Source organism: Ovis aries, chromosome 11, assembly GCF_016772045.2.
Source record: "Ovis aries strain OAR_USU_Benz2616 breed Rambouillet chromosome 11, ARS-UI_Ramb_v3.0, whole genome shotgun sequence".
NCBI classification, from domain to species: domain Eukaryota; kingdom Metazoa; phylum Chordata; class Mammalia; order Artiodactyla; family Bovidae; genus Ovis; species Ovis aries.
In genome coordinates this window covers 50409046-50421959 of record NC_056064.1, presented here as the reverse complement: position 1 = coordinate 50421959, position 12914 = coordinate 50409046, and the positions used below count along the sequence as shown (strand labels likewise).

At 56.9% G+C, this 12914-nt stretch overlaps 1 protein-coding gene across 4 annotated transcripts in view; it reads left to right on the top strand.

Annotated features, from left to right (window-relative positions):
* Positions 1-1265: 1265 nt before the first annotated feature.
* The window catches only part of ASPSCR1 (ASPSCR1 tether for SLC2A4, UBX domain containing), a 28307-nt gene continuing 16658 nt past the window's right edge, over positions 1266-12914 (top strand). For 2 of the 4 annotated variants that reach the window (XM_027974288.2, XM_015098906.3), the window contains exons 1-4: positions 1266-1380; positions 2297-2352; positions 6014-6128; positions 7402-7502. In XM_027974288.2, coding sequence (XP_027830089.1) covers positions 1279-1380; positions 2297-2352; positions 6014-6128; positions 7402-7502 — 374 coding nt within the window. In that variant the 5' untranslated portion in view covers positions 1266-1278. Of the gene's footprint in view, positions 1381-1559; positions 1944-2296; positions 2353-6013; positions 6129-7401; positions 7503-12914 lie in introns of those variants that run through there. The other 2 variants (XM_027974287.2, XM_027974289.2) reach the window with 2 other exon arrangements.

Here is a 12914-nt window from a genome sequence, read left to right as displayed (position 1 = left end):
TGTGGGGGACTGCGCATATGTTTGTCTCCCCATCAATAGTCATTCCTCTCACAGATGTTTGCAGAACTCCCGCCCCGTGTGAGACTCCGGTCTGCGTGCCTGCCAGTGGATAGCCAGGCAGACAGGGCTGCCCTGAGTGGAGACAGCCAGTAAACAAGTGAGCAGGCACGAAAGGCCTGTCCCAGCAGATGGGGCTCTGAGGAAACCCTGCAGTGCTGAAGAGGCCAGGTTGGGGGCAACCAGGGACCTCGCAGCCACAGAACTGCATGGGAGGCCCTGGCGGGCTGAAGGGTGGGTTAGAGAGCTTGCAGGCAGTGATCAGAAGTGCCCCCCAGGAGTCTGCTCCAGGTCTTGTGTACTCAGCTACACATGGATGGTGTGACCCATGTGAGCAGGTGGGAAGGGAGGGGCAGGTCAACTGAAGCTGACTCTGAGCCAGAAAACTTCTCTGCCCTGTATCCTGTGCGGCTCCTCTCCCCAGAGGGGCTGGCTGATAGTGACCAATTTGGGGGCTGGGTGAGGCACTGAGGTTGCACAGTCAGTCCAATAGGACTGTGAGGCAAACTGTGAAGGGTGGCCCTGGAGCTGTGGCTACCCTGAAGCTTTCCGGTTTTCTCGCATACACATGCGGTCAGTATGAGGCTGCCGGTGAGACGGATGTGTCAGCTACACGAGGGCGCCTTGCAGCACCCACTCCTTAGAGGTGGCAGGATCCACATGCCCCTCCTCCCGGTACCTTCCACTGACTTGGGCAGCTGGAATCGGAGGACAAGTTCTGTCACAGGAAACGGTGAGAGCACGGAGAGTCAGAATGCTCGTCGCAGACTTTCACCGAATCTGCTCTCTGATTTGGAGTTTCTGGCGGGCCCTTCTCCAAAGCTGCTCCCAGACTTTCACACCACCCCTCGGCCGGCAGGCATTCACTCCACAGAGGTGCGGGAGCCTGGCTTCACCCCTAGGGACCATAGGGGGCAGGAAAAGGAGCAGTGGGACCCAAGACGGGCCGGAGGGGATAGGGAGCCCAGGGCACCCCAAGCCCGGACCCAGGGCCACGTGGCCCAGCTGGTGTGACCGCGCTCAGGTGTCGGGCGCGCGCTCGGGTGTGGGGGTGGGCCAGCAAAAGCGTCGGGGCGTGGCCACGCAGGGGCGGACCCGGAGGCGCGCTGGCCCCGCCCCATCCAAGGCCCCGCCCCCGAAGCCGCGAGGGTGTGCGTCCGGCTGTTGCGGATAAAGTTGTTTGACGCCGGGCGGGCGGGCAGCGGGTCACGTGAGCGGAAGATGGCGGCCCCGGCAGGCGGCGGGGGCTCCGCGGTGTCGGTGCTGGCCCCGAACGGGCGGCGCCACACGGTGAAGGTGACGCCGAGCACCGTACTGTTGCAGGTGCGGCCGCAGGCGGGCGGCGGGCGAGCGAAAGGCGGAGACGCGGCGGCGGAGACGTGGCGCCGGCCGCTCCTGCGGTTGCTGCGAAGGCCGCGGGGGCGGGGCCGGGAGGGAACCTTGGGGCGGGGCCTGCTGCGGCCAATGAACGGCCTTATGGCGCGGCGGGCCCTCCCTCTTCCGCGTCCGGCTCCGGGCGCATGGGGATGGGGGCTGGCTATCCTCCTTGAGGGGATGGGATGCATTGGGTCGCGGCCCCCGCCACCCCTATCCGAGCCCGCGGCGCTTCGAGCCCAACTCCGAGGGTTCCAGCCCCATGTCTCCACTCTAGGGTCACCCTCCGGCTCGGTGCGCTGTGGCGGCGTGTGCTGAGTCACTTGCTGCCCTTAACCTGGCAGCTGGCCCATGTCGAACCCGTTATGTTGGAAATGCTTGTTGGGCCCTGTTATGTAGGGGCCGGCGCGAAAACACGGTGGGGATGGGGGCTGAGCCGATAAATGGCAACTCAGTGTGTGCAGAGCATGATGAAAGAGGGGTTTCTGTCGAGTGGGGAACCCAGGACCTCCGTGAGTTGGCTCTCTTTGGAGTTTGAACATTCTCTGGGGGTGGAGGGGCGTCCCTGAGTGTGTAGGAAGATATTTGTGGTGGCCAGTTGTTGAGGGCATGATGTGGAAGGTCTTGCAGAACTGGGTTGACACAGCAGGCCCAGTGAGGAGAGAGTAAGCAGGATTTGCAGGTGAGGTGTGTGGAGCTGCTGAGTGAATGGTCCACCACTTGTATTACAGGCTTTGTCCTGTGGAGCCAACGGGCTCTGCAAGAGGTGGACTGTGTGCCCTCAGCTGCCTAAGTGGCACTTGCCTGCCCCCGCCTGGGGCGACCAGGCCTGACACAGTGGCTCACACCCTCATCTCACCCTTAGGTCCTGGAGGACACGTGCCGTCGGCAGGACTTCAACCCCAACGAGTACGACCTGAAGTGAGTTTGCTTTGGCCAGGCCACGGGCTCCAAATCCATAACCCACCCTTCACCCAGGGCCCTGCTGGGGCTTCAGCCCACGTGGGTTTATTGTCTCACCTCCTGGAGGCCAGAAGCCCCTGATGACGGGGTTGGTGGGGCTGCATCCCCTCCAGAGATCTGGGCGAGTACCCTGTCTTACCTCTTTCAGCTTTGGGGGACTCGAAGTGTTCCTGGGCTTGTGGTTGCCTCCCTCTTATCTCTGTCTCCCTGATCCTTGTGTGTTTGTGTCTCTTGAAAGTGAAAGAGGAGAGCAAAAAAGTTGGCTTAAAGCTCAACATTCAGAAAACGAAGATCATGGCATCTGGTCCCATCACTTCATGGGAAATAGATGGGGAAACAGTAGAAACAGTGTCAGACTTAATTTTTTGGGCTCCAAAATCACTGCAGATGGTGACTGCAGCCATGAAATTAAAAGATGCTTACTCCTTGGAAGAAAAGTTATGACCAACCTAGATAGCATATTCAAAAGTAGAGACATTACTTTGCCGACTAAGATCCATCTAGTCAAGGCTATGGTTTTTCCCGTGGTCATGTATGGATGTGAGAGTTGGACTGTGAAGAAGGCTGAGTGCCGAAGAATTGATGGTTTTGAACTGTGGTGTTGGAGAAGACTCTTGAGAGTCTTTTGGACTGCCAGGAGATCCAACCAGTCCATTCTGAAGGAGATGGACCCTGGGATTTCCTTGGAAGGAATGATGCTAAAGCTGAAGCTCCAGTACTTTGGCCACCTCATGCAAAGAGTTGACTCATTGGAAAAGACTCTGATGCTGGGGAGGGATTGGGGGCAGGAGGAGAAGGGGACGTCAGAGGATGGGATGGCTGGATGGCATCACGGACTCGATGGGCCTGGGTCTGGGTGAACTCCGGGAGTTGGTGATGGACAGAGAGTCCTGGCGTGCTGCGATTCATGGGGTTGCAAAGAGTCGGACATGACTGAGCAACTGAACTGAACTCTTCTGTCTCTTATCAGGGCACTTGTCTCTGAATTTAGAGGCTAGCAGATAACCCGGGATGATCTCATCTCGAGATTCTTAATTACATCTGCAAAGGCCCTGTCTCCAAATAAGGTTACATTCATGAGTTCTGGGGGTTTGGCTATGGATATGTCTTTTTAGGGGCCATATTCCAACCACGGCAGAGGGCTTTGAGCCTTTGGTTGTGTAAGTTCCTGGTGAGGCTCTGAGGGCAAGAAGAGGTGATCATGGAGAAATGGGAAGAAACCTGCAAACAGCAGGTAGCTTCTGGTGGCCTCAGGCCCTGGAGCACCAGTCTTCGTGTGCAGGCATTTTTCCAAAAAGAGGGCTTTCACCAGATTCTGGAATCTAGGGCAGTGAAAGAGTCAAAACCCCACATGAGTGGGTGCGGGTTTCTGTCGCATATGGGGAGCTTCCTACCTTAAGCACATCCATAACAGTATGGCTGTCCTCACATCAAGGGTAGACAGGAGCCGGAGGTGTGGGAGACTGCTCTGCTAGACCTGGCTCGCGCTGCCTCTCACGTGGGGCTCTATAGAGGAGGTCTGAGCAGGCATGCCTCCGTGTCATCCCAGGCCTCCTGCCCAGCCACGGAGAATCCCAGGGCCTGTACTGGGCCTTCCCCTGGCATCCTGTCACAGAGCTGTGTATTCTTTCTTTGCTCTCCCTGAACCTGCCTGAGATTTCCATGTGGTGCCTGGTTGGACTCTTACAACACGTATTGATTTTTCTCTTGTTTTCTTTGTATCCACTGACTGTGTAATTTGTTTAAAAACTGCTGCTCCTGCCAAGGAAGGCAGCCTCTTGCCCACGTGTGTGTGTGTGTGTGTGTGTGTGTGTGTGTACTTCATGAGGCCCCTTCCCTTCATCTCCAGGGCTCCGAGCGCCTCCCTTCTCGAGTTTTCTGTAGCTTTGCTGTCCTGTCTTGCACTTAACGTTGAAGTTGTTGTGTGGCAATTTCTAAAGTGCTGAAGATGGGTATCAAAGTTCTTTCTTTCTTAGGTCTTCCAGACGCCCTTCGCATGTTCAGAAAACCGTTGTTTCCAAAGGCATCTCGGTATTCATGCTGCTGGGTGACCACTTCCTTGTGTATTCAAATCTCATGTTCTCTTGCCAGTGCTGTAGTTCCCCCTCTTCCCCTAAACTTTCATTAAAAATGGAGCTCAGGGTGTGACTTCTGAGAGGCATAAATAAGTTCTCTTATTCACTCTTCTGGTGATTCATTCTGGCCGCTGTCTGTGTCTTATAAAATCACGACCACACGGCTCCTGTTTTCTGTTATGGACAAGAGCTTTCCTCACTCCCAAGTGATCTGTAGGGTTAACAGTGGTGGTTCTCCTTTCCATAGCATTCGTGGGAGCAGAGAGGATCAGGGGAGGGCCCAGGGTCAGGCAGGCTCCAGGGCCACCTAGCTACCACCCTCCCTCCCCTACCCAGGTGAGACAGTGTCAAGGCCTCCAAGTCCCAAGCCCCTTTCTGTCCCTCCTCTTGTCAGGTGTGGGTATCTGACTTTTTCAGTCCACAGACAAGATATGATCTGAGCTGAATATCAGGAGCTGTATAGTGTGGTCCTAGCACTGCCTTTGGGTGGCCTGGGCTGCCTGTAGGTACTTCCCATCTTGGTTTCCTGTTTGTGATGTAGGCTGATCCCAACCCTGGCCATGCTTCCTAGGAGGGCTGGCTGCCAGTGGAGACCAGCAGGTGTCTTGGAGGTCACTGGATTCTCTACCTGTCCTCTTGGCTGTGGGTATTTCCCTCCTGACTCACCACTTCACTTTCCTCCCACCAGTTCCTTGCAGGAACCGTCCGTCTTTGGATCCAGGAGCTCTGTAGATGAGGGTTAGAGGAGGCTGTGGGCCCATGCGGGCCTCTTCCTTGATCTGCTGGAGGCTCTAAGTTGCCAGGTCCCCAGCTCTAAAACATGCAGGACATGGACAGAGAGATGATGGGCCACTCCAGGGTCGGAGGACCTGGCTTTGTGAGCCAGGAATGGTGGTCTCAGCCCTTTATCCCCATATTCCAGCCACTGTGAGGGCCTGGCTCTCCATGGGGATTTTAGGTCAGGTCATTCCATTTGTGATTCTCTAAAACCTTTGCCTCTGTCACTGGCTTTTGGGGTTGTGGCCCTGCTTCCAAGGATAGCAGGAAGCAGGGGGGACGGGAGCAGGTCATTTTGGCCGGTGGCCTGCAGTACAGGGGCGTGGCCGCAGTGGCTGGAGTGCTGCAGCTCCGGGCAGTAGCAACAGGGCTTTGTTCCATTAGAACTTTTCTGTGCAGAGCAAGGTACATGCCCTTCAGTCGTGCCCACCTGTGCTTTCATTTTCTGAGTTTGTAGTTGGACTGATCACTGCTTCATGGTCTGAGGGAGCAGGTGCTTGCTTTGCCCCAGAGGTGACCTGTGTTCTCACTGTTCCTGCTTGAATTGTATCAGTGCTCACTCTCTTTCCTTCAGAAGATCCACTACTGGAGTCAGGGACCCACCCTGTCTTTGCAGGCTCTCAGGCCGGCCCTCAGTTCTTGCAGCTTTGCCGCCAGGGACTGTGGAAGTGCTGGCCAGACATGGGCGTCTGCTCACACGCTGCTCCTGGCAGTGCTGGGCTGTGTTCGGGTCAGGGGGCAGCCTGAGGCTTTGATCTGTTTTGCAGGTTTCAGAGGAATGTGCTTGACCTCTCTCTCCAGTGGCGATTCGCCAACCTGCCCAATAACGCCAAGCTGGAGATGGTGCCCATCTCCCGGAGCCGCGAGGGGCCCGAGAACATGGTAGGTAGCTCGGCGGCCGCGCCTCCCAGCTCTTCTGTTCAGACCACTGGGGCCGAGCAGATGGGTGGGGTGCGTGGGCTGCGCATGCGAGGCACTCGTCCCCATCCTCGGGTGAGACTGGCTTCTCTCGGTCAGGCGACAGCCACTTTTCTATTCCCCAAACTGATGATTGGAAATGAGACTTTTCATTCTTTGTGCTGACTGTGTTTTGGGGTGGGGGTGGTTACTTATGTCCATGTCGGCATGCTGGCAGCGTTCACCGTAGAACATCGCCAAGAACCTTAGAGCCGGCAGGACTCTCTGTGTGGCGTCCAGTGCAGCCTCAGCTCTGGGATGAGGACACACAGGGTGAGGCGCAGGCTTCCTCTGACTGGGCGCAGCGAGAGCACAGCCTGAGTCTTCTGACCGCAGCTCACTGGTTTCTACCAAATCCGCAGCTTTTGCTTCCTAGGGATTTAGCAAACGGTGAGAATCATGGTGATAGCTGCCCTCTTGTGCTCAGGCAGGTCCTTTAAGAATGAAAGTGCAAATCCTCCCAGTACTGCAGGGAAGCAGTTTTCATCCCGGTTGAGAGACCAGGCTAGAGCCTCAGGGGTGTGAGCTTAGCGCCCACCAGAGTCAGGCACCTGGGGCTGAGCCTGATAGATCTCTTTTTCCATTACAGTTGTGGTTCGCAGCCTTTGATGTGGAAGGAACCCTGACTTCCATAGGGGATTCCTTGGGTGTGGCTGGAGACCCCCTCTCGCTCTCCCACAGAGCGGTTTCTCCTTTGTCTTTTATTGGGATTTAATGTAAACAATGGCAACCCACTCCAGTACTCTTGCCTGGAGAATCCCTTGGACAGAGAAGCCTGGTGGGATACAGTCCATGGGGTCGCAGATCGGACCCGACTGAGTGACTGACACACACAGTGTAAATAAATGTGCCCTGGAGAAGCCCCTTGGCCAGAAGGTCAGGAGTAGCTGCGACCTAGAGAATCACTGCACTGTGGCAATGGGCTGAGCAGGCCCTCACCTGGGGACTTTGAGCTTTAGTGTGTCTGTCACTTGACAGAGGGACCAGAGTATTTATCCCCCTTGTGGGTTAATAGACTTACGTCTCTATTTTGGGAGATAATTATTAAAAGCGTCTCGTAAAACAGTATGCTCACTTATTTAAAAAAAATTCAGCAAACACAGTACCTTCCGCCTGTGCCCTGAGGACCAGACCTGGGCAGGGTCCAGCCAGGACAGTGCTCCTCTTCCTGACCTGGCTCCAACGTCTCACCCCTCAGGTGCGCATTGCTCTGCAGTTAGACGATGGCTCTAGGTTGCAAGACACTTTCTGCTCAGGCCAGTCGCTCTGGGAGCTTCTCTGCCACTTTGCCCAGATCAGGTAAGTGCTGATGCAGGTTCTGGGCTGTGCCTTCCTCCGCCAAGGGGATGTTGCCACGGTCACTGGGATTGATCCAGAGCTGCAAGCCGGAGCTGTGCTTCGGCCTCCACCAGCTGCTGCCGGTACCACCTTCGGCCTACACCAGTAGCTCGTCTGTCTTTATGGATGTCCTGGTGTGATGGCTGGGCCTCACCCTCCTGAAAGAGCTTGTGGGGGACCCAGGTGACCCCCTCCAGTGTGGTGAGCATTGAATAGAGAAGTAGGGTGCTGACAAATGCTACAGCTGTGAAACTCCCTTGTCATGAGAATGGGCTGTATTTAGAGAAAACACTTTAATGACAGTTGCCATGGTTCAGTTTCTGTCTCGTGATTAACGGTTTAAACTTTGTTTCTGAAAGTGTCAAAATGGTAGTCTTTTAAGTTTTGATTTTTCTTTGTGGGCTGGAAGTCTTTGTCCACTTTTAAAGGTCTCCAGCCACAGAATGGAAGGGACCATGGAAAGATATAGTGGTTGCTGTGTGGCCTTGGGCAAGTTGTTTGCCCTCTCTGGGCCTCCCAATGGTGATATGATGATATGAGTTGATATTTCTCAAGTGCCGAGAACTAGGTTTGTCTCTGTGGAAGAGGGGACTCTGGGTGGGGTCCTCACAGTGACAGGGTGGAGAGGGCGAAAAGGGGAGGTGTCGGGGGGGGGGCCACGGCAGGCGCTGGAGGAGATGAGGTCCTAGATCCCCGCAGACTCCACACTGCTGATGCCGGAGGTGGTTCCCTGGGTAGGGTGGGGCTCTGCCCACACTATCCCGAGAACAGGGATAGGTGAGCGTGAGAATTCTGGAGGCTCCTAGTGTTGGGGGCACGGGTGGCTCCTCAGATCACCACCTGGTTACTGATAGCCAGCTGTACCGTGACCAGAGTCCCAGTGTAATTGGGAGCTCACAGCCAAGGGGCCCAGACATTTGAGTGAGCCTGACGTGAGAGTCCAGTGCAAACAGGAAGGGACAGCAGCTGTCAGGACAGGCCAGAGCATTTGATCCTTTTCTTAGAGGATGGGGAGGCTGTTGGAACTGGGGAGCTGGATGCCATTAAAAAGGAGGGTTCAGAAACAAGAACTCTCGGAAGCAGATGAGGAAGCCACAGTAGAAGGTGCCGGGGTCAGCCACAGCTGTGGATCAGATGGCAGGATCCCAGACACATGCCAGTGCGCTGCATGTCTGGGAGCGCTGGAGCCATTCTGCTGAGGCACCCGAGGGTTAGCTGGCCTGGCTGGTCTGTGGCCTGCCCAAGCACATTCTTCCCGTGGTAGCAGATGCCTGAGGGCACATGGGGCCCCAGAGGCGTGGGAGCAGGCCTTGGACCTGGGGTGCAGAATCGCTGCCCTGCCTCCTCCTGGGAGGAGCCACAGAGCCAGTGGCCAGGCACGAGCACAGAGGCCAGAGGACGGGGAGTCCGGACAGGCCAGCCGGCCAGCCTGCCAGCTCCCGCTGCCTCAACTCTAGCAAGAACACAAAAGCGCAGGAGGAAGCTGGTGGGAAGTGGTCCTGGAATTGAAGGGCATGCGTTTCCAAGTGACAGGCTGGCTGTGCCTGGGCCAGTGGGGCCCCACCTGGTGGCATCACTGTGACTCGTCAGGAGCTGGGGATGCGGGGATGGTTCCGCACTCTCAGGGGGCTGGCGGGCTCGGGCTCAGGCTATCTGTGGTGGCACCGGGATGGAGGCCGCACAGTGCCTTCAGAACACTGTAGGAAATGCATTTGTTCTAGAATTCTGTTTTGCTAGACAGTTCTGGGGATGAGGATGAAACAGAGCCATTTTTAGACACACAAGGTCACACATGCACCACGTGCACTCTCTGAGCAAACTGCCGACGGCTCCGTCCTGAGATCTATTCTGGAGGCAGAGTTGCTGGACCTGTAGATGGCACTTGCCAAGGCTTCGTCTCCAGAATCGCAGATCTGGGCCTTTGCTTGGAAGCTGGCATTAGCTAACTGTGGAGCAGGGTTCAGATGTGGGAGGGTGGGTGGAGGGTTTGGCCCCAGAGCCATGGCCAGATGCCCAGTGAACTGGTGTGCTCATGCTGGGGCCGCTAGAGGGCCCTGCTGCTGGAGTTGGGGGCGGCCACCTGACAGGTCCAGTGTGGTGAGGGAGCTCCAGCTGGCTCACAGCAGCTCCCTCACTGGCTGGGTGGGTGAGCGGCTCTGGGAATTCCAAGTGTCCATGTGCCCGAGAGTGGGACAAGCAGGAAGTTAGTTTTTCTCACTTGACACTTTCAGGAAGTGGTTAGTGTCCCTGAGTGACTGGTGCCATGCATGGCCGGGAGCTACGGGTTTGAGCTCGGCATCCCGGGTCCACTGTGGGTCGGGCGGTGGGTCCTCTGCTTGGGGATCACGGTGGACAGTGGCCCAGCCCTGATGGCGGCATCTGGAGCGACAGACTGTCCACGGGATGTGCCATGTGGGCCACATGTGCGGGACAAGGAGGTAATTCAGAATTTTCTGGTAGCCACATCAAAGAAAAGTAAAAACAGGGGCAATTAATTTTAGGAATATAATTAACTTGACTCAGTATATCCAAAATATTATCCTCTGAACATGTAATCAACAGGAAAAAGGAGATATTTTACATTCTTTGTTGGTAGGAGGTCTTTGAAATTCGGCGTGTCTCACACTTGGAGCTGGCCGCCCTCTGGGCCGGCTGCCCTGTGTGTGCTCAGCACCCGTGAGGACTGGCAGCTGCTGCGGAGGATGGCACTGGCTCCATGTGGGCTGGCCGTCCCCCTCTCTGCTTCCCAGGTGTCTGCGGCAGGGAGGCTCCAGGCGTGCCATGCAGGCTCGGTTCTCCCCTGAAGCCCATTGCCCCTCGGCACCTGGCCTGATTTCATGGCTGAGCTTGCTGGTCCATCTCAGCCATGTTCACTCTGTGGATAGGAAGAGCAGGGATTCAGGGGTCCTTGGGAAAGACAAGCTGTCTGCCTGTTCTTTTGGGATTGTACAGCCCCCAAGGCATTGCGGGCTGCAGGGAAGGGCTGCCTGTGAGGTTAGGGACCAGCTGTGGTCACGCAGAGCCCAGACCAGGGCCTTGTGGGCGGTTAACACAAGGCATAGATGCTGGGCTATTCATTCCGTGGTCTCAGGCGGGCCTCCCTCCCCGCCCCCAGCCTTGTTTGGAAAGGCCAGAGGCCGCTTTGCTCTCGAAACTTCCCATTCTGTCTGCTCAGGGGAAGGAATCCCTGTGATTTGGCCAGTCCTTGTCCTTCTTGCTCCATCTGGCGCTACCCTCATCTCTTTATGGGCTGGGTTGCTGAGTGTGGTGGGTGTGAGTCACCTGGCCCCTCAGGACATAGCTTCGCCCACCCTTGGGCCTTCTGGTGGCCTCAGGGCCCACTCTGAGCGTGCAGGCACGGCTGTTAGTTTGGGTTGGTTTCTGTCAGTTTTGGTTCTTCTTGCATGGGAGTGTTGTGGTGCCAGGCTTGTGTCAGAGGCACCTGAGTTTGTACCAGCCCCACTTGGTCAGGCCCAAACGCGAACGTGAAGTCCCTCAGTCGTGTCCAGCTCTTTGTGAGTCCCCATGGACTGTCGCCTACCAGGCTTCTCTGTCCATGGGATTTTCCAGGCAATAGTACTGGAGTGGATTGCCATTTCCGTCTCCAAGGGATCTTCCCAACCCAGGGATCCAACCCGGGTCTCCCGCATCGTAGACAGACTCTTTACCATCTGAGCCACCAGGGAAGTCCAAACAAGTGACAAAAACAGAAGGGGCTCCAGATAAACTGCCTTGCCCCCCCATTCACAGCATCACTTCCCTGGGGGCCCTGCCGGGAGCCCACGTCTGTGGCGGGGCACTCTGTGGTGGGTGAAGGACAGCAGGACCTGCCTGGGCTGGGGAAGCTGAGGGCAGTTCCAAGGGCACAGGGGTCCCCGGGAGGGCCCTGCTAAGTTCCCTCTGAGAATGAGGATCTTCAGCGAGGCCTGTGGCAGGGAGTGGCGGCTTCAGCTCGCCAATGAACTGGAACCTCTTGGTCCGCTGTCCTCGGCTGGACACGAGAAGGCTGCTAATTGGCCAGGAAAGTCTGGAAGCGATCGCGGCTGCCACTCCCCTCAGCGTGTTTAGGGGCCTCCTCTCAGATCCCACATGCGGGAACCCGATCCCTCTGGAGGGGCCGACATCAAAGCAGGGCTGCTGTTTGATGTCCAGAGGCCTCTGAGGACAGCAGGCAGGCAGGCCGGCCTTCCCGGGTGCGGCCGTGCTCTCGTCCCTGTTTGTGATTTGCGGTTCCCGGGCTGCCCTCAGGTGCCGCGGGCGAGGATTTTGGAGGGAGGACGCGTGACCGGAGCCCCCAGGAGCAGAGAGGGCTCTGCTGTCTTGCAGTGGGCAGTCAGCCAGCTATCTGAGCCTGGGCAGCTGCTGTCTCTGTTGCCGTTGAAAGGAGCAGGACCTCCGTGTCTCCCCTTCCTTCTTCCTCTCTGGGCCTGGGATCTTGTTTGCTGGAGTATCTTCCCTTGCTCCTCCTCTGTTTTGGCGTCAGGATGAAGAGCGTGTGGGTCTGGCAAGGGCTGACTCTCTGGCACTTTGGGGTCTTGTGTTTTCCTGAGGCCTGGCTCTGTAAAACGTGAAAGCAAACAAGAGAGATGGGAGAAAACGTGCTGAACCCGCCCAGATTACATGGGTCCTCTGTCACGGGTCTGGGGTGGCCCAGGCAGTGTTCCAGTGTCCGTACGTTTACCAGCTCAGCACCTGTGTCATCCGGTCCCAGCCATTTCTGTGCTTGAGCCCTGGGGCCCGGCTGGGGCTGAGCTGCATGGCCTGAAGGGGCTTCAGGTCTCCTGCTTGCTGCACGTCACCCTTCCTGGAGGAGAGGGACAGGCCTGGGGCACTGCTGGTGGGTCTGGGATGGGCCTTTATTTGGGGGCTGATTCTGTGGTTGTGTCAGGAAATGCAGAGATGAAGAAAAGAACTTGAGTCGGTTGTCACAGGCCTGCCATCAGCAATTTAACCATCCAAAGCCAGGGCTTGGCCACCGTGTGCTTAAAACCTCGGTGGCCATCGAGGTACAGGCCGGTGCAGGTGGTATGGACTGTCCTGAGAACGTGTGCCAACCGTGCACCTACATGCCCTCCACCCTCCAGCGTGCCCAGCTGTGCTTCCCTAGGGCCCTCCCCTCCCATCTCAGGGTCTGCTTTACAGGTGGCCGGGCCTGTTGCCTGTCTCCCTGTTAGTCCCGGGGTTGTCCCACTCTCTCCTTGGAGTCCATATGATAGATCCATGCCAAATGATCCTGGCGTCTCTGGTGGCAGCAACCCGCTCAGGGGACAGGTTCAGATAAAAGCTCAGATCATGGTCCCCCAGGACTTGTCGTCACCGACCGTGGGGACAGTTGCCAGAGACGTGAGGCACATCCGGGAGGTGACTGGTGCT